Source organism: Dryobates pubescens, chromosome Z (genome assembly GCF_014839835.1).
Source record: "Dryobates pubescens isolate bDryPub1 chromosome Z, bDryPub1.pri, whole genome shotgun sequence".
NCBI lineage: Eukaryota > Metazoa > Chordata > Aves > Piciformes > Picidae > Dryobates > Dryobates pubescens.
The window spans coordinates 120,900,581-120,919,659 of record NC_071657.1 but is presented as its reverse complement, the minus strand read 5'-3'; the positions used below and the strand labels follow the sequence as shown (position 1 = coordinate 120,919,659).

The window sequence follows — 19,079 nt, the reverse complement described above, 5'->3', positions numbered from 1 at the left end:
GCTCCCGATGGAACCTCCTGGCTCCCAGTGGTGCCTATTGCCCCTTGTCCCGTCCCTGAGCACCACTAACAAGAGTCTGACCACATCCTCTTGCCCTCCACCCGGTAGCTCTTGCTGAGCATTGAGCAGATGCTCTTTCAGGCTGCTCTTCTCCAGGCTCAGCAGTCCCAGGGCTCTCAGCCTTTCCTCCTCACAATTTCTCCACAGCCCTCTCCTTCTTCCCCAGACCCTTCAACAGCTTCATTGCCATTCTCCTGACCTCAGCAGGTTCCCAGACTCCACTGGACTCTCTCTGGCAGTGGGGAGCTCAGAACTGAACCCAGTTCTCCAGCTGTGGCTGCAACAGGGCAGAGCAGAGGTGCAGGAGAACCTCCCTTGACCTGCTGCCCACACCATGACCCCCAGGAGCCCCTTGGCCTTCTTGGCCCCACACAGAGCAGAGGCGATGGGGAGGAGAAAGGGCTGAAGGACAGCCCCTGGGGTCACCCCCACCATCCAGTACCTGATGTTTGGTTTTATCCAGCACGAACCAGCGAGGCTTCCAGGGCTTCATGAAGGCTCCTTTCTTGTAGAGAGACCCCTCGTAGGACCTGCACGGACCACACAGGGGTTAGGGTGGGAAGGAGACAGGGCTGAAGTTCAGCTGTTGCACCCCAGTGGCACTGGGGATGAGAAGATGTTGGGGTCCACACTCTGCACAACCCAAACATCTTCACCCCTCAGAGAAACCCAGTTTGGGTTTGGGTTGGAAGAGACCTTGAAGGTCATGGGATTCCAACCACTGGACCCAGCACTGCCAGTGCACCACCAAATCATGGCCCTCTGCACCACATCTCTAGAGATGGGGACTCCACCGCTGCCCTGGGCAGCATGGACCAGACCTGGACAACCCTCAAGGGGCAGAAATGGTTCTTCATGTCCAACCTGAACCTCCCCTGGGGCAACCTGAGGCCACTTCCTCTTGTCCCATCACCTGGGAGAAGATCTGGATGGCCACCTGTCTCCAGGCTCCATTACAGGGTTTGTAGAGAGCCAGAATCACAGAATTATGGAATAGGTTGGGTTGGAAAGGACCTTCAAAGGTCATCCAGTCCAATCCCCTGAAGTCAGCAGGGACATCTGCAACAACCTGACCTGGAATGGTTCCAGGGATGGGGCAGCTCCCACCTCTCTGGGCAACCTGGGACAGGGTCTCACCACCCCCTCAGTGATGAACATCTTCTTGCCATCCAGTATCACTGTATCTCTTTAGCTTCAAACCAGCACCCCCTGTCCTGTCACAACAGGCCCTGCTCAGAAGCCCCTCTGGAGTTTTCCTGTAGACCCTCTTTAAGCCCTCAAAGGTCACCAGAAGGTCACCCTGGAGCCTTCTCTTCTCCAGGCTGAACAACCCCAACTCTCTCAGCCTGACCTCACAGCAGAGGGCTTCCAGCCCTCCCATAACTGCTGTGGCCCCCTCTGGGCCTGCTCCAGTAGGTCCCTGCCCAGCCCACAGCCCTGGGCCCTGCCTGTTCTCGCTCTCGGACATCTGGAAGTGGCTGTAGAGGGTGGAGGTGCTCCTGCGGCCGCCCTGCTTGCCGCTGGAGGGGGTGGAGGTGCTGCTGGTGTCGCTGTCCAGGCTCAGGTTCAGGCTGGAGCCCACTCCACTCTCCTGCAGGTAGACCCCCAGAGAGCGCCGGTGGTGGGACAGGCCAGAGGACATCAGCAGGGAGCTGGGGGTCTGCGGGGAGCAGAGGACGCAGTGTGAGAAGAAGGCTGTCCCCACTTCCCAAGGGCACAGCTCCAGCTGCTCTCCTCAGCCCCAGGCTGCAGGGCCAAAGCCTGCTGGGCTTGGGACAGCCTTGGAGAAGGTCACCCAAGCCCTCAGCTCCAACCAACCTACCCTGCTGCCCTCCTGCCGTGCCTCGCTGCGCTGTGAGGCTTTCACCTTGTCCCAGGTCTCCTTCCAGCGCTCCGGGACCTGCCCCAGCTCCATCTCCAGGTTCTGCAGCTCCTGGAAAGGAGGGGAGAAAAATCCATGGAACCAATGGCCCTGTCCCAGGGGTCAACCAACTCCAACCATGTGTCCCTGTGCTCTCACCCCTGGTCACACCATGAGGAACCCAAACCCAGAAGATCTGGGTGCTGATGGTGCCAACACCAACCCTGTGTCCCTGTGCTGTGTGTGACACCACAAGGAACCCAAACCCAGAAGATCTGGGTGCTGATGGTGCCAACACCAACCCTGTGTCCCTGTGGTGTGTGACACCACAAGGAACCCAAACCCAGAAGATCTGGGTGCTGATGGTGCCAACACCAACCCTGTGTCCCTGTGCTGTGTGACACCACAAGGAACCCAAACCCAGAAGATCTGGGTGCTGATGGTGTCAACACCAACCCTGTGTCCCTGTGCTGTGTGACACCACAAGGAACCCAAACCCAGGTTTGGGTGCTGATGGTGCCAACACCAACCCTGTGTCCCTGTGCTGTGTGACACCACAAGGAACCCAAACCCAGGTTTGGGTGCTGATGGTGCCAACATGATGGTGGTGCCGACTCCACGCAGGTGTCCAAGCATGCATGGAGCAGTGTCCCACCCCAGGGGCCCCCAAAGCCGTGGGTGAGGTGGTGGTGGCAGCAGCAGCAGCAGCAGCCTGCTGACCTCCAGCAGCTTGGAGATGGCATCGGGCTCGGTGCGGCTGCGGTTGTCGTAACAGGGCCAGATGATCCTGCGCTTGGTCTGCGGAGCGCTGGTGTCCTGCCTGTCCTCCTCTACCTGCTCCACCTGCCCCTGAGTCAGCTCCCAGTCGTAGGAAGGGCCCTCAGAAAGGGTCTCCTCCGTGTAGTAGTCCCACACCTTCAGGTTGGAGATGTTGCTGTACGGCCTCAGCACCTGCAGGAGGGTTGTGGAAGAGAGCCATCAGCTGTGTTAGGTTGGAAAGGGCCTTTTGAGGTCACCCAGTCCAACCCCCCCTGCAGCCAGGGACATCTGCAGCTAGAGCAGGTTGCTCAGAGCACCAAACAACCTGACCTGGAGTGGTTCCAGGGATGGGGCATCTACCACCTCTCTGGGCAACCTGGGGCAGGGTCTCATCACCCTCAGCATGGAGAGCATCTCCCTTGCATCCCATCTAAATGTTCCTCTTCAAGTTCCAACCATCACCCCTTGTCCTGTCACCACAGGCCCTGCTCAAAAGTCTGTCCCCAGCTTGCTTCTAAGTCCTGAAAGGCCACCAGAAGGTCACCCTGGAGCCTTCTCTTCTCCATGCTGAACAACCCCAACTCTCAGCCTGTCCTCACAGCAGAGGGCTTTGGGCTTTCCAAAGAACCAGCAACCCAGGAGAGTTCCTCTCCCTGGACACCTCATCCTCCATCAACCCTGATGGTACCTGAATGACCACTGAGGCTGGACCTGATGATCTCCAGAGGTCCCTTCCAACCCCTGCCTGTGATCCTATGAACCTAATGATGCAGCTACCACACTATGGAGCTCCCATCTCAGCTGAAGTTGCTCTGGTGGTCCCACAGCATGGTCCTGAAAGGCCTCCAGGAGGTCTCTCTGGATCTGGAGGTCCATCATGATCTTCTGATCATGGAAGATCACAAGAAGGGAAGCTGCTGCTTCCTCTCCCCAAGATGTCCCCAGCTTGTGGTAGTGAAGAGCCCAAAACAAGACCCTGGCAAGTCCAGCTTGGGGTCTCCCAACCCTCTGCAGCCAGTGTTCTTCCAGCTCCTCACAGCTCTGACTCCACTGAGGTCATCTCCAGGTGGCAGAGACCATCTCCTGGGTCCTGCTGTGGCAGGTGGGCAAGGCCAGCCAGGTGAGCAAACACCAAGGGCAAGGAGAACCTGGAGTGCCCATAGGAATCATCAACCATGGAATCACAGAATGGGTTGGGAGAGACCTGGTCATGGAGTGTAACCATCAACCCAGCACTGCCAGGGTACCACCAAACCAACCATCACCTTCAGTAGCACATCTCCATGGCTCTGAAACCCCTCCAGGGAAGGGCATTCCACCACTGCCCTGGGCAGCCTGGGCCAGGCCTGGACAACCCTCCAGGGGCAGAAATTGTTCCTCATGGCCAACCTAAATTTCCCCTTGGGCAACTTGAGGCCATTTCCTCTCGCTCTGTCACTTGACGGAAGACCTAGTGGAGACCTGCTGAACAGAAGACCTGTACCTGGCTCCAGCCTGTTTTCAGGGAGTTGTAGAGAGCCAGAAGGTCTCCCCTCAGCCTCCTTTTCTCCAGACTCAACACCCTCAGCTGCTCCTCACAAGTTCTCCAGACCCTTCTCCAGCTTTGTTGCCCCTCTCTGGACCTGCTCCAGCCCCTCAATGTCCTTCTTGGACTGACCCCAGGATTCCAGGTGTGGGCTCACCAGTGCCCAGTCCAGAGGGACAATCTCTGCCCTGCTCCTGCTGGCCACACCATTGCTGACCCAAGCCAGGCTGCAGTGGCCTTCTTGGCCACCTGGGCACAGCCTGGCTCATCTCCAGCTGCTGTTGACCAAGCCCCCAGGGCCTGGTCCCGCAGGAGCTGCAGAGCTCTCACCTCCCCATCCTCAGGAGCATACATGTAGTTGAAAAAGACAGGAGCCTTCTTGTTCAGCCGCTCAATGTAGTCCCAGATGGACTTGCAGACCTGCTGGCTCTTCTTCTCACCCTTCTCCTCGTACAGGAGACCTGGGGAGAAGAAGACAGCAGAGAAGGTGGAACCATTTGTGGAAAGGTTCTGGGGGGCTGCTGTTGGCTGTGGGTCCCACCAGCCCTCACCCAGCTCGATGCGCTCGTAGTCGGAGTCCAGCAGGAAGGTCCGGAAGCGGTTGGAGATGTAGTGGTAGCTGAGGAACTTCAGGTAGTACTGGCTGAACTCGAACTCCATGGGGAACTGCAGGTGGATCTGCAAGGAGCAAGGTGGTGAGGCCTCCAAAGGAACCACCAGTTGGGTTGTCTGCTCGAGAAGAAGCTGCCCAGGCCTGGCCAGCTTGCAGCTCACCTGGTGGACACAGTCCAGGAACTGCAGGAAGATGGGGGCGAAGCCGCTGCTCTGGCCGGCCAAGGTCTGGGCTCCGCGGTGGCTGAAGCGGTGGCCAAAGGACAACCACTCCTTCTCCACCAGCAGGCGAAAGCCCTCCAGCGTCCGGTAGTAGGGGTCTGACAGCAGCTGCACCAAGGAGACCACCTAGGAGGACAGCAGGGTCTGGAGATGCTCATGGGGGAATGGCCGTGGGTAGACGTGGCTGGCGGCGGGTGGACGTGGCTGGCCACGGGTAGATACGGTGTTGGGTAGGTGTAGGGCTCCCACCTGTGTGGTGATGTCCCAGCCGTCCTCCAGACTGACGAGCACAGAGGAACCCGTGTCCAGGAGCTCCACCACCAACACTGAAATCTGCAGGATCTTGTGGATCTGCCAAAGGATGGGTTGAGAGTTACTCCTTGGGTGGAGGCTGTGACCTCTTCTCCTGGCAGCGGGTGAATCCCAGCAGGGCGGGGCGGAAAGGGACCTCTGGAGATCATCCAGTCCAATCCCCTTGCTCAAGCAGGCTCACAGCAGCTGCCCAGGATCACAATAGCCAGTTGGGCTAGGAATCCTCTTCAGGCTCCCCAGGAGACCCTTGGCCTTCTTGGCTACCCTGGTATATTGCTGGCTCATGGTGACCTTGTTGTCCACCAGCACTCCCAGGGCCCTCTCCATGGAGCTGCTTCCCAGCTCCTCACCTGTACTGCTGCAGGGGTTGGTTCCTCCCCAGGGACAACACCCTCCACTTGCCCTGGTTGAACTTCATGAGGTTCCTCTCCCCCAGCTCTCCAGCCTGGCCAGGTCTGGCTGGATAGCATCAACCTGATGAGGTATCAACCACTCTTCCCAGTTTAGTGTCACTGGACCAACCCTCTACAATGTCCTTCTGTCCTGCAGGTCCTGTCCTGCTTCCCCAGCTGGGTGCTGCCAGTTTAAGTCTGGAGCTACCAAGCCCCACCATGTCCAGAGCCACCAAGCAGGACTCCAGACTGTTCCATCCTTGTCCCTCACACCAATCTTGCTCCCTTGGTGTCCTCCACCCCAAAGCAAAGCTCTGGAGATGGCATCCAGACCCCCATACTCACTTTACTGGAGATAAGAGCATGTGTTCTTCCACAACATCCCCATGTGGGGCCAAACCAGGCTTCCCCCAAACCCTCTGGGTGACAACTGACCTGGGACAACCACTCAGACTCCTCCAAGGACCTCAAGTAGGTGACACTGGGGTCAATGTAAGGGCAGCCTGGCACACAGGCCTTCATCAGCTTCTTGAAGCTGGCCTTCACCTGCCTGACATCGAAGACCTCGATGGGCACCACCTCCCAGTGCTGCAGCGGGTCTGGCTTCACCCCCTGGGTCAGGAGGGAAAACAGGTCACAGAATCAACCAGGTTGGAAGAGACCTCCAAGGTCATCAAGTCCAACCTATCACCCAATCCTAACTAATCCACTAGACTGAGTGCCTCTTCTTAAACACCTCCAGGGATGCTGACCCCACCACCTCCCTGGGCAGCCCATTCCCATGGGCAATCTCTGTGAGGAATTGCTTTCTAAGATCAGCCTAAGCCTGCCCCCTGCACAGCTTCAGACTGCATCCTCTTGGTCTGTTGCCCTTCTCTGGACACATTCTGGCAACTCAACTTCTTTCTCGAATTGAGGGGCCCACAACTGGACACAGTACTCAAGGTGTGGCCTAACCAGCGCTGAGTACAGGGGCACAATGACCTCCCTGCTCCTGCTGGCCACACTATTCTTGATGCAGGCCAGGATGCCATTGGCCTTCTTGACCACCTAGGCACACTGCTGGCTCATGTTCAGCCTCCTGTCACCCAGTACTCCCAGGTCTCAGTAACACCCCAAACAGACCCATCACCACTACCACCATCACGACCCACCACTGTCATCCCCATCACCACCACATCATCATCACAACGGTGACACCATCACCACCACACGATGGCGACACCCTCGCTACCCGCCAGGAGGCGGCGCCGGTCCCGGAGATACCTTCAGCTGGGACTTGTCCCCGATGATGTAGAGGGAGGCGCGGTGCGGCCGCAGGAAGGTGGCCTCCGAGGGGGTGCCGTTGTGCTGGGCCCCCAGGAGGTCCTTCCCGGCCAGCCGGGAGCCGATGTCCACGTTGAGGGCGTAGCTGCTCATGCGGCCGCTGGCCCGGATGCTGCCCCACTTCCCTGCAAGACACCGGCACGGGGGTCTCCGACCCGGCCCTGGCTCCTGCTGTCCGCTGTGACCACCCCACCCCGGCCACGAGCGGCTCGCCGCCACCCAGCGCCCCACAAGAGCATGCTGGGAACGTGCTGGGACCCAGCTTTGCTTGGGCTCCTTCTCCTTGCTGGGCGCTGTAGGACCTTCTGCCTGGTGGATATGGAGACTGACTCTGTGGCCCAGTAACCTGTGCAACCACAGCGCCCAGCACTTGCACACAAACCACCAGGAGCTGCCCTTTCCCTGCCAACCAGACCCCAGTCCCGGCCACCACATCACCACTACCATACCATCATTGTGATGGTCACCACCACCATCATCATCACCACCATCATCAGCATCACGCTATCGTGAGGGTCACCACCACATCACCATCACACCATCGTTGTGAAGGTCACCAACATCATTGTCACCATCACCACCACCACACCATGATTACTATCACCCCTACCACCATCATCCCCATCTGGGGATGATCATCATCATGATAGTGACACCATCACCACCACCATCATCATCACTACCACCATCATCATGACGGTGACATCATCACCACTGCCACCATCATCACAGCCACCGCCACCAACACCACCATTAGTACCAGCATTACCATCTTCATCACCACCACCATCATGACACTGACACCATCACCCCCACAACCATCACCACCACCACCACCATCACGACACTGACACCATCACCACCATCACTACCACTATCACCAGCATCACTACCATCACTGCCACCACCATGATGGTGACACCATCATCATTACCACCACCACCACTAGCAACATCACCACCACCATTATCATCATCACCAGCAACATCATCTCTGGTGACACCATCACCACCACTACCTGCAACATCACCACCCTTATGATGATGACACCACCACCCACCAAGCCCTAGCAGATGCAGAAGGAGCCCAAAGCAAAGCTGGCAGGCGGTTGTGGAGGTGCTGGGGCCAAGCCTGGTACTCACCACAGCCGGCAGGAGCTGGCCCCAGCCAGGGACATGCTCGGTGGAGACGTTAGTGGGCTGAGGTGGTGTTACTGGGAGGTTAGTGGTGGGGCTGGTGGGCGTGTGCGTGTGGTGGGACAGGTGAGGTTAGCACTCAAGTCGGGGGCGGTGGCACTGTACCTCGGGGGGTCTCGCGGCCCTTTGGAGACACGCACTTGGGGGTGGACAGGGTGATGACACGAGCTCGGTGAGCGAGCCCTGGGGGCACAGGAGGAGACAACTCAGGGGGGACACCAGGGCGAGGTAGACAGCAGGCTGAGGTGGACCTTTGGGTGAGAGCAGCCCCAGCGGGGACACCAAGCTGGGGTTGGCACCAAGCTGAGGCGGACACCGGGTTGAGTGGGACCCAAGGTGGGATGAGAGCAACCCCACCAAGACAGGGTGAAAGTGACCTCAGGGGCCACACCAGGGGGAGGTGGACACCAGACTGAGAAGAACCCAAGATAGGGTGAGGACAACCTCAGCAGGGACACCAGGCTGAAGTGGACACCAGGTTGAAATGGACCCAAGGTGGGATGAGAGCAACCTTGGGAGACATCAGGGTGAGATGGACCCAAGATTGCATGAGAGCAACCTCAGGGGGGATACTAGGGCAAGGTGGACACCATGTTGAAGTGGACTCAAGGTGGGATGAAAGCAACTTCAGGGATGACCCCAGGTAGACCTCAGCCCATGGGATCTATTCTCATTTGGATCCAAGCTGGACCCATGGTGTGATAAGAGCAACCTCAGAAGAGACACCAGGTTGAGGGAGACCCAAGGCTGAGGTGGACCCAAGATGGGTTGAAAGCAACCTCAAGGGGGACACAAGGTAGACCTCGGCTCATGGGGTCTATTCTCATTTGGATCCAAGCTGGACCCATGGTGAGATAAGAGCAGCCTCAGAGGGGACACCAGGCTGAGGGGCACCCAAGATAGGGTGAGAGAAACCTCAGAGGGCAAACCAGATTGAGGGGGACCCAAGGTGGAATGAGAGCAACCTCAGGGGGGACAGCAGGTTGAAGAAGACCCACAGTGGAATGAGAGCAACCTCAAGCTGCACACTAAGGTTGCTGTAGACCCAAGGTGGAACAAGGCACTCGGCCACCTGGGATGGAGCCATGGAGTGATGATGGCGATGATAGGTGGGATGAAGGAGATGTCTCTGGGAAGTGCTGCCGTGGTGGGTCCCTCCCTGCCTTCCCTGCTGCTGCCCCAAGGCTGGAAAGCTCTGGGTTGGAAGCCTCTAGTCTACAAGGCCCAAGGTTTTGGTGGGGTGGGGAGGTCTTAGCCAGACCCCCTTGAGGCAGTTATCCACTTGTAGGTCCTCACCTCCACGGCTAATTGTCCCGGGCCCATCGTCCTTCCCTCCCATCACCTGCTTCATGAGGGATCCCAGCTTGGGTTGTCTCCTGTCGGACAGATCTGTGGCACCAACAGAAGGTCAGCTCTTGGTTGGTCTCACCATGCTGCTCCGGGGAGCTCCTCCCATCATGGACCTCCCCAGAACCACTCAGGAGGGACAGAAAGGGACCACAAAGGACAGAGAGGGAAAGCAGCAGCAAGCAGGAGAACCCAGGGCTGGGAGCAGGAGGTCAATGTGCAGGAGACAGCTTCCAGTTGGAGCCATGGTGAGAAGGTGGCTAAGGAGAGGGGGGTTGACCCTCCAAGCTGGGCATCACCCAAGCATCAGCAGCTCCCTGCTCTGAGGTTCTGCCACCACAGCAGGTCACTCCTCTGCCACCCCACTGCTGGTCTGAGCCTCCCTCCTTCAGCTGGAGCTCCAGACATGTCCACCAACATCAAGGGAGAGGTTCTGGAGGGCCTGGGGCAAGTCCTCTCCTCCCCAGGGTGTGGGGAGCACCTGGCTGGCTTTCTCCCTGATCCCTCTTGGACCGTGGTCACCTCCACAGCAGGGATGGGATGACTGGGATGAGATGGTTGGATGGGATGGGATGGTTGAGATGGCATGGAGTCAGAGACTTACCAAGGCTTCCAGCAAACCCCAACTACAGATGGTTCCGGGACCTCAACCCATGAGGTCCATTCCCACCCAGATCCAAGCCCAGCCTGGAGCTCCCAGCAGTTCGAGTTCCATGGCTACTGGGTTTCCCCAGACTCATTTCCCCTACCCATGGAGACCCAACCAACGCTGGTAGCTCTGGAGAGCACCTGGAGAAGGCTCTGCTGCCTCCTCCAACATGGAGAACCAGGGACGGCAGCCCAGGCTGTGCCATGATGGACCACAAACCCCGCCAGGGCTGGTTGGTGGGCCACTGCCAGCCCTCCTGCACCCCACTGTGATGCCACCAGCCCACCCTGTAGCTCCTCACCGGTGCTGCTCATGTGGGCCGAGGTGAAGCCGCTCAAGGTGTTGCGGCCACCCGCGTCGGCGTAGTGAGGCATGGAGTTGATGACGGCCTGCAGGTACTTCTCCTGCTCCAGGCTGGTGGAGTCTGTCTGAGAGGGACCTGGGGGACACAACCACTAGCTGCACCCCTCTGCCACCAGCACCATGCCCAAGGAGAGGTCGCCAACCCATCAGCAGAAACAAGGAGGGATCTGAGGGCTGTCACCAGACCCAAGGAAGAGTCTGAAGGCCAACAGTAGACCCAAGGAAGGGTCTGAAGGCCAACAGCAGACCCAAGGAAGGGTCTGAAGGCCAACAGCAGACCCAAGGAAGGGTCTGAAGGCCAACAGCAGACCCAAGGAAGGGTCTGAAGGCCAACAGTAGACCCAAGGAAGGGTCTGAAGGCCAACAGTAGACCCAAGGAAGGGTCTGAAGGCCAACAGTAGACCCAAGGAAGGGTCTGAAGGCCAACAGTAGACCCAAGGAAGGGTCTGAAGGCCAACAGTAGACCCAAGGAAGGGTCTGAAGGCCAACTGTAGACCCAAGGAAGGATCTGAAGGCCAACAGTAGACCCAAGGAAGGGTCTGAAGGCCAACAGTGGACCCAAGGAAGGGTCTGAAGGCCAACAGTGGACCCAAGGAAGGGTCTGAAGGCCGTCACCAGACCCAAGGTGGTCTGCACTGGGTGCCAGGGCTGTGTCCAGGGCGGGGGGCAGGGCTGGGTACCTGGGGTGGGAGCGTTCTGGGACTTGAAGAGCCCCACGACGCCCTTGCCGTGGAGGCCCCCGGAGCGCAGCAGCACGGCCTTGGTGCGGGCGTTGCGCCAGCAGACCACGGGGAAGCGGCTCTGGCGGTAGCAGCGCGAGATCCGCTGGATGGTGTTGTCCTGGATGCTCTGCGGCACGATCAGCAGCCCGGGGTAGCTGCGGAGGGACACACGGAGCGGCAGCTTCACCACACCGAACCGCCCACGCGGCCCCGGAGCGGCAGGCAGAGCGCCTGGGCCTCTCGTGGAGTCATGGAATGGGGTTGGGTTGGAAGAGGCCTTGATGGTCATGGAGCACAACCAGCACTGCTGGGACACCGCCAAACCATGACCCTCAGCACCACATCGCCACAGTTCCCAAACCCCTCTCCACCACGGCCCTGGGCAGCCTGGGCCAGGCAAGGACAACCCTCAAGGGGCAGAAATTGCTCCTCATGGCCAATCTGAACCTCCCCTAGGGCAACTGGAGGCCATTTCCTCTAACCCCACCACCTAAGAGAAGACCTTGATGTCCCCAGCCTCCTTTCAGGAGCTGTAGAGAGCCAGAAGGACTCCCTCTCAGCCTACTTTTCTCCAGGCTCAACAACCCCAGGCCCCTTAGCTGCTCCTCACAAGTTCTCCAGACCCTTCCCCAGCTTTGTTGCCCTTCTCTGGACCTCTTCTAGCCCCTCAATGTCCTTCTGGGAGTGAGAGGCCTAAAACTGACCCCAGGATTCCATCTGTGGGCCTACCGGTGCCCAGTCCAGGGGGACAATTCCTGCCCTGCTCCTGCTGGCCACACCATTGCTCATCCAGGCCAGGCTGCTGGTGGCCTTCTTGGCCACCTGGGCACAGTCTGGCTCATCTCCACCCACTGTCACCAACCTGCCAGGTCCTTTTCCACCCTTTCCAGCCACTCTGCCTCCAGTGGGACCTAGCTGCTGGCCTTGGTGATCCTCATTCCTTTGGCCTCAGCCCATGGATCCATCCCTCTGTAGATCCTTCAACTCTCCCTCAGATCAACATCCCACCCAATTTGGTGCTGTCTGTAAACACATTGAGATTGCCCTCCATGCTCCCATCCAGATTATGGACAAAGACATTGAACTCAACTGGTCCCATGGAACCAGCCTTGCCAGATCCCTCTGTAGAACCTTCAACCATCAAGGAGATCAACATCCCACTTTCAACCCTCAAAGAGATCAACATTTTGGTATTGTCTGCAAACACATGGAGGTTACCCTCCACCCTCCCATCCAGACTAAGACTGAAGACACTGCACACCACTGGGCCCCTGGATCCAGCCTGGCCAGACACAAGTGTAGATCTTCCAACCCTCCAGCAGATCAACATCCCACCCAATTTAGTGTTGTCTTCAAACACATTAAGGTTGCCCTCCATGCTTTCATCCGGATTATGGATGAAGACATTGAACACAACTGGACCCCTGGATCCAGCCTGGCCAGACAGAATCACAGAGTCAAACAGGTTGGAAGAGACCTCCAAGATCACCAGGTCCATATTACCCAACCCTATGTAATGAACTAGACCATGGCACTAAGTGCCTCATCCAGTTTCTTCTTAAACACCTCCAGGGATGCTGACCCCACCACCTCCCTGGGCAGCCCATTCCAATGGCCAATCTCTCCTTATGGGATGAATTTCTTTCTAAGATCAAGCCTAAACTTTCTCCTGCACAGCTTGAGACTGTGTCCTCTTGGTCTGTTGATGGTTGCCTGGGAGAAGAGACCAACCCCCACCTGGCTACAACCTCTCTTCAGGGAGTTGTAGACAGCAATAAGGTCTCCCCTGAGCCTCCTCTTCTCCAGGCTAAACAACCCCAGCTCCCTCAGCCTCTCCTCACAGGGCTGTGCTCCAACCCCCTCACCAGCTTTGCTGCCCTTCTCTGGACACATTCCAAGATCTCAACATCTTTCTTGAACTGAGTGGTCCAGGACTGGACACAGCACTCAAGGTGTGGCCTAACCAAGGAGATCAACATCCCACCCACTGTGGTGTTGTCCTCAAAGACACTGAGGTTGCCCTCCATCCTCCCACCCAGACTATGGATGAAGGAAGACATGGAACTCAACTGGTCCCATGGCCCCAGCCTGGCCAGATCCCTCTGCAGAGCCTTCAGCCCCCAAGGAGATCAACATCCCACCCAACTTGGTATTGTCTGCAAACACACTGAGGTCACTCTCCATCCTCCCACCCAGACTACGGATGAAGGAAGACACTGACCGCAGCTGGGCCGCTGGAGCCAGCGTGGCCAGATGGCTGTGGCCGCCGGCAGGCCTGCGGCGCAGCCCGCAGGAGGGGCGGCGCGGGGCTGACCTGCGGCAGATGGCGTACATGCGGTTGACGGTGGAGATGCGGAAGGGTTCGTTCTTGGAGCGCGTCAGGCTGCTGCTGAGGGTGCCCAGCCCCAGCCGCTGGTAGTCCCTGCAGCAGGCTCGCTCCACCAGGTGGTTGATGGTCATCTTGTCTGAAGGTCTGATGGTGGTGCTGGGGGTCAAAGTGCTTCTGTCCATCTCTTCAGACACTGGAGAGAAAACGAAGTGAGACTGGGCTCGTGCATGGGTTCCCGTGGGCAAGCTGGAGGAGATCACAGGAGCACAGGATGTGAGGGGTTGGAAGGGACTGCTGAAGATCTTTGATGATCTTCTTCTTTGATGATCTTCAGAGGTCCCTTCCAACCCCTCACATCCTGTGCTCCTGTGATCTGTGTGAGTCCAACTCCTCTGCCAGAGCAGGACCATACAATCCAGCACAAGCAGGAGCAACCTCCCACCACCTTCATCTGAAGGCCTCAGCTGCTCCCTCCACAGTGATGGGCGTCAGGATCTCAGCTCCAACCTGGATGCTTCCATCCAGGCAAAACCACTCTCAGGTGGACACAACCTTTGGGGGATGCTCTCCTAATGCATCTCCTAACACCAGACATGGACAACAAGGGATCTCAAGAGTATCTGGTGTGTTAGTACCAATTTAGACAATGGCCATCATGGAGGTTTGTGACCTTGGTGGTAGACCTTGAGCTGGAAAGCTCTGTAGCCAAACTGGGGAGTGACCAGAAGGAGCAGAACCCAAAGTACCTTGGAGGACAGAAGATCCAAAATCAGCTAGACCAGCAGCAGGACACCACTTCCTCCCAACACCCTAAATCCCATCCACCACATCTCCAGCTCATCTTCCCACCTGGGAAGGTCATGATTCTCAGCATGGAGGACTCTTGTGCCTTCCAGTTCTTCTCATGTCTCACCTCACCCAGCCTGCTGCAGTTTGGAGCTGTGACCTCCCACCTGAGACCACAGACCAAGAACTTCCTCTTCTCCACAGCACTCAGCTGCTGAGTGGCCACCACCAGCACACCAGAGCTGGTAGGTCATCATGAACTGGGAGAATCATAGAATCTTGGAATGGTTTGGGTTAGAAGGGACCTTGAAGATCCTCCAGTTCCAATGCCCTGGCATTGGCAGGGACACCTCCCAGTAGACCAGGCTGCTCCAGGCCTCGTCCAACCTGGCCTTCAACACCTCCAGGGAGTGGACATCCACAACCTCCCTGGGCAACCTGTTCCAGAAGCAACCATGGTGGCAAAGCTCCTGCTGCAAGAGATAGCCAAGACATCTCCCAACTGCAAGATGCTCCTGCTCCAGCCAGCATCCTGCTTCCCACAGCTTCCCTGCCCTCTGCTGAAGGTTCTCCCAACCTGAGATCTCATCCTCATTGTCCTCAGGGAAGTGCTGGCTGCTCCTCTGGTCCCAGGTGGGTGGGGTGTACTTCTTCCTGGTCACATACTGCCGGCCGATGGTCTTCTTGGCATTCTTCACCAGGTTCTTGGACAGCGTCCTGCAACCAGAGAAGAGCTTGAGGCCAACACCTCCCAGGCTTGTGTCACCACAGCCCCAGAAGAGAAGAACCCTTTAGAGACACCCAGCCTCAGTCACACCCAGAGCAAAGCAGAGACAGGAGTGTGTCCCCCACCACCGGAGCTGGGTCCGTGGCACTGCCACCACAGGAGGGGAGGTGGCACCTGCTGGTTCCTCAACTCCAGGAGGGCACCAAGGCAGAGACTTGTCTTCTCTGGGAGGACCCAGGCACCCAGGGAGGCTGGATGGGGCAGTCAGGTTGAGCAGGTGTCCCAGGCTCCCAACCTAAAGGCACATCAGCCTTGTCCTGGCCTCTAGGGCCATCATCTCCATCAGCTTGTCCCTCAAGTTGGAGGAGGGCTCCAGCTCATGATAAGGACTTGGGGATCCACTGCAGCCAGCCCAGCTTAGACACTGTCCCTGGGCTGAGGGACAGAAGGTGACCTGCTTGATGCCACCTACGGGACAGATGCCACCAGGGCAGCCGTTGGAAAGACCTTCCAAAATGCACAGGGTACCAGGCTGTGTGATCAGAACAGGCTCCACATGATGGAGCTCCAGAAGAAGGCAGGAATGGCCTGCTCAAAGCAGGACCTCATGCTCACCACCATCTCGGTGAGCTCTAGGACTCAAAGGGGAATAAACTGAGGAGAGGTGAGATGTCCATCAGCCAGGGAAGGGCTCATCCCAGAAGGACACCTACATGGTGCAAAGGCTCCTAGAAATCCAAAACTTCTCAGGGTGGGGGAGACCAGGAGGTGCCTCAATATGCTTTGGAAAGCGGCTGGTGATGGAGCCCAACTGCCCCCTACACCTGCCAAAGGAGGAAAGGCCTTGGGATGGAGGAAGAGCACTGTCCTGAGGACACACACTTGGGTCTGGAGCTGAGGAAAGGGAGGAAAAAGGTCTGCAGACAGCGTGGGGCACTGGAAGCCGACTTGAAGAAGGTGATACAGGCCACCTCACAAGACTGAAGGTCTTGGGAGGTCTCTGGAGATCAGTGGCAGAGGCTCATCTTCCTCAGCATGACCTGAGATCCACCAGAGCACCAAGAAGCCCCTTGGGTGACCAAGCTGGGGACTGCAGTGCTATGATGGTGAGAGCACTACCCCAACCCTGACCTTCACACCAGCAGCCTTGGAAAAGGGTGGGATGTCCCCAAGTGAGAAGCCCCCAGAGGCCAGGACATGCAGAGCAAGTGAGAAGAAACCCTGGGAGCAGTGAAGGCTGAGCCAAGGTCACCACGCAAGCTCCCACCCAGGCTGAAGGCATCTTACGTGGTTGAGTGGCCAAGGTGCCCAAGGGACATGACCCCCACTGTCAGGCCCTGGAAGATATCGGTCACCTGCTGGGAGCTGAGTCACAAAGAGACATGGGACAGAAGCTTAGGGGACACCAAGCATGGACACAGCAGCCACCAGAGCCCAGCTTGACCCAGCCCCAAGCTGGTTGCAGGTCAGCACCACATGGAGAACTTTGCTGCTGTCCCACCACACTCCCCCTCCTCCAGCCTGACCTCTGGTACCCACCAGCACCTCTCCTAGGATAAGCTGCTCCCAAGGAACAAGGGATGGGACAAGAGGAACCCTGAAAGGAAGGTGGAGCCAGGTGGCCATCAAGGACTTCTCCCCAGTGATGGGACATGAAGAAATGGCCTCAAGTTGTCCCAGGGAAAGTTTAGTTTGGACATGAGGAACAATTTCTGCGCCTGGAGAGTTGTCCAGGCATGGCCCAGGCTGCCCAGGGCAGTGGTGGAGTCCCCATCCCTGAGGGGGTTTCAAAGCCATGAAGATGTGGTGCTGAGGGCCATGGTTTGGTGGTGCCCTGGCAGTGCTGGGTCATTGGTTGGACTTAATGGTCTTTAAAGGTCTCTCCCAGCCAAAACCCTTCCCTGATTCAAAACCCTCCTGGGGCTTGCATCATTTTGGCCCAAATAGCAGGACCTGGGGTGCTGGTGGGGCTTCATCCTGTCTCCCCAGTTTGACTAGTCCTCTTGGTGGGGTTATAATGGAGACTGCTGCCAGTGCAGCAGGTCCCACCTCAAAGACAAGTAGAGAGGTCTGAGAAAAGCAGGCTCAGGGACCTGATCTCCAGCTCAGGAGTCTGTGGCCCAGTTCCTCTCCAGTGATCAGTGGGGGGACCAGTTCTGTTCAGTGTCTTCATCCATGACCTGGATGAGGGGGTGGAGGGCAACACCAAGTTGGGTGGGGTGTTAATCTGCTGGAAGGTTGAAGGATCTACAGAGGGGTCTGGCCAGGCTGGATCCATGGGCTGAGGCCAATGGAATGAGGGGCTCCAAGGTCAACTGCTGGGTCCCACTTTTGGGTCACATCAACCCCATGAAGTCTCCAGGTTGGAGACAGAGTGGATGGAAAGGGTGGAGAAGGACCTGGGGAGAATGGTGGTGACAGAGGCTGGAGATGAGCCAGGCTGTGCCCAGGTGGCCAAGAAGGCCACCAGCAGCCTGGCCTGATGAGCAATGGTGTGGCCAGCAGGAGCAGGCCAGGAATTGTCCCTCTGGACTGGGCATGGATGAGGCCGCAGCAGGAATCCTGGGGTCAGTTTTGGGTCCCTCACTCCAAGAAGGACATTGAGGGGCTGGAGGAAGTCCAGAGAAGGGCAACAAAGGTGGGGAAGGGTCTGGAGAACTTGTGAGGAGCAGCTGGGGGACCTGGGGATGTTGAGCCTGGAGAAAAGGAGGCTGAGAAGAGACCTGGCTCTCTGTAACTCCCTGAAAGGAGGCTGAAGCCAGATGGGCATCAAGTTCTTCTCTTAAGTGATGGAAGAAGAGGAAATAGCCTCAGATTACCCCGGGGGACATTCAGGTTGGACATGAGGAACAATTTCTGCCCCTTGAGGGCTGCCCAGGCCTGGCCCAGGCTGCCCAGGCCAGTGGTGGAATCCCCATCCCTGGAGGGCTTTCAAAGCCCTGGAGAAGTGGTGCTGAGGGCCACGGTTTGGTGGTGCCCTGGCAGTGCTGGGTCAGTGGTTGCACTGCAGAGTCTTGGAGGCCTCTCCTAACCCAACGCACTCTGCGAGTGCCCCCAGCTCAGCAGCTCTACTGGGTGGACTGGAGGAGGAGGTGGAGGATAAGCCCTGCAGAGCCCCAGAGGGTCAAGCACCACCCATGAGCTCAGCCCAGGTACCTGAGGGAAGGGTTCTTCTCCTTGGGCTTGGGCTGCATGGCCTGCTTGGGGACCTGGCCCACGGTGAAGGCGAAGGTGCCGCGCACGTGCTGGGGGTAGCGCAGCTTGTGGAGGTGCTTCCGGAAGATCTCGGCGCTCTCCGAAGCCACCTCCTCGTCGAAGGCGATCTTCAGAAGCTGCAGGAAGAGCAGAGCTTGAAGGCTCACAGGACCTAGGAAGGCATCTTCTCCCCAGCTCTCCTCACAGAGCTCAGGCCCTGCTCAAGAGCAAGACCGGGAGGCCACCGTGTTAAATACGATTCATAGACTGGGTTGGGTTGGAAGGGATCCTGAAGATCATCCAGTTCCAGCCTCCCATGGGCAGGGACACAGAAACAGAATCAACCAGGACAGAAGAGACCTCCAAGATCATCAAGTCCAACCTATCACCCAACCCTAACTAGACCCTCCCACTAGACCAGGCTGCTCAAGGGCTCATCCAACCTGGCCTTGTCTGTCCAAATTGCTCCATCCCACACCCCTTCCTCCTGAAGACCGCTCCACACCCAGCTCTGCTGCTCCTGGGACGTCCCCAGGGCCTGCTCACTGCAGCTCTGACCCAGGCAGGATGGACAGGAAGGAGAAGGCAGCACATTTTAGATGTTCTCCTCCCACACAATGTAAGTACTCCTGGTGGGACATCTCCCTGCTCTAGTTCTCTCCCCCAAGACCTTCTCCAAGGTTGTGCAGAACCACC

The 19,079-nt window shown here is 57.9% G+C and overlaps 1 protein-coding gene across 7 annotated transcripts in view; it reads right to left on the bottom strand.

Moving 5' to 3' along the window:
- Window positions 1-19,079, bottom strand: part of SBF1 (SET binding factor 1) — a 74,725-nt gene that overhangs the window by 2,188 nt on the left and 53,458 nt on the right. Inside the window, exons 24-41 of one of the 7 annotated variants that reach the window (XM_054177920.1) lie at window positions 18,345-18,520; window positions 16,476-16,553; window positions 15,039-15,178; window positions 13,661-13,868; window positions 11,305-11,501; window positions 10,563-10,700; window positions 9,562-9,654; window positions 8,371-8,448; window positions 7,010-7,194; window positions 6,179-6,355; window positions 5,289-5,390; window positions 4,980-5,165; window positions 4,757-4,883; window positions 4,536-4,666; window positions 2,642-2,872; window positions 1,883-1,993; window positions 1,509-1,720; window positions 503-590 (exon numbers count right to left, since the gene is read on the bottom strand). In XM_054177920.1, the coding sequence (XP_054033895.1) occupies window positions 503-590; window positions 1,509-1,720; window positions 1,883-1,993; window positions 2,642-2,872; window positions 4,536-4,666; window positions 4,757-4,883; window positions 4,980-5,165; window positions 5,289-5,390; window positions 6,179-6,355; window positions 7,010-7,194; window positions 8,371-8,448; window positions 9,562-9,654; window positions 10,563-10,700; window positions 11,305-11,501; window positions 13,661-13,868; window positions 15,039-15,178; window positions 16,476-16,553; window positions 18,345-18,520 (2,658 nt within the window). The remainder of the gene's footprint in view (window positions 1-502; window positions 591-1,508; window positions 1,721-1,882; window positions 1,994-2,641; window positions 2,873-4,535; window positions 4,667-4,756; window positions 4,884-4,979; window positions 5,166-5,288; window positions 5,391-6,178; window positions 6,356-7,009; window positions 7,195-8,370; window positions 8,449-9,561; window positions 9,655-10,562; window positions 10,701-11,304; window positions 11,502-13,660; window positions 13,869-15,038; window positions 15,179-16,475; window positions 16,554-18,344; window positions 18,521-19,079) is intronic. The other 6 variants (XM_054177922.1, XM_054177923.1, XM_054177921.1 and 3 more) reach the window with 6 other exon arrangements.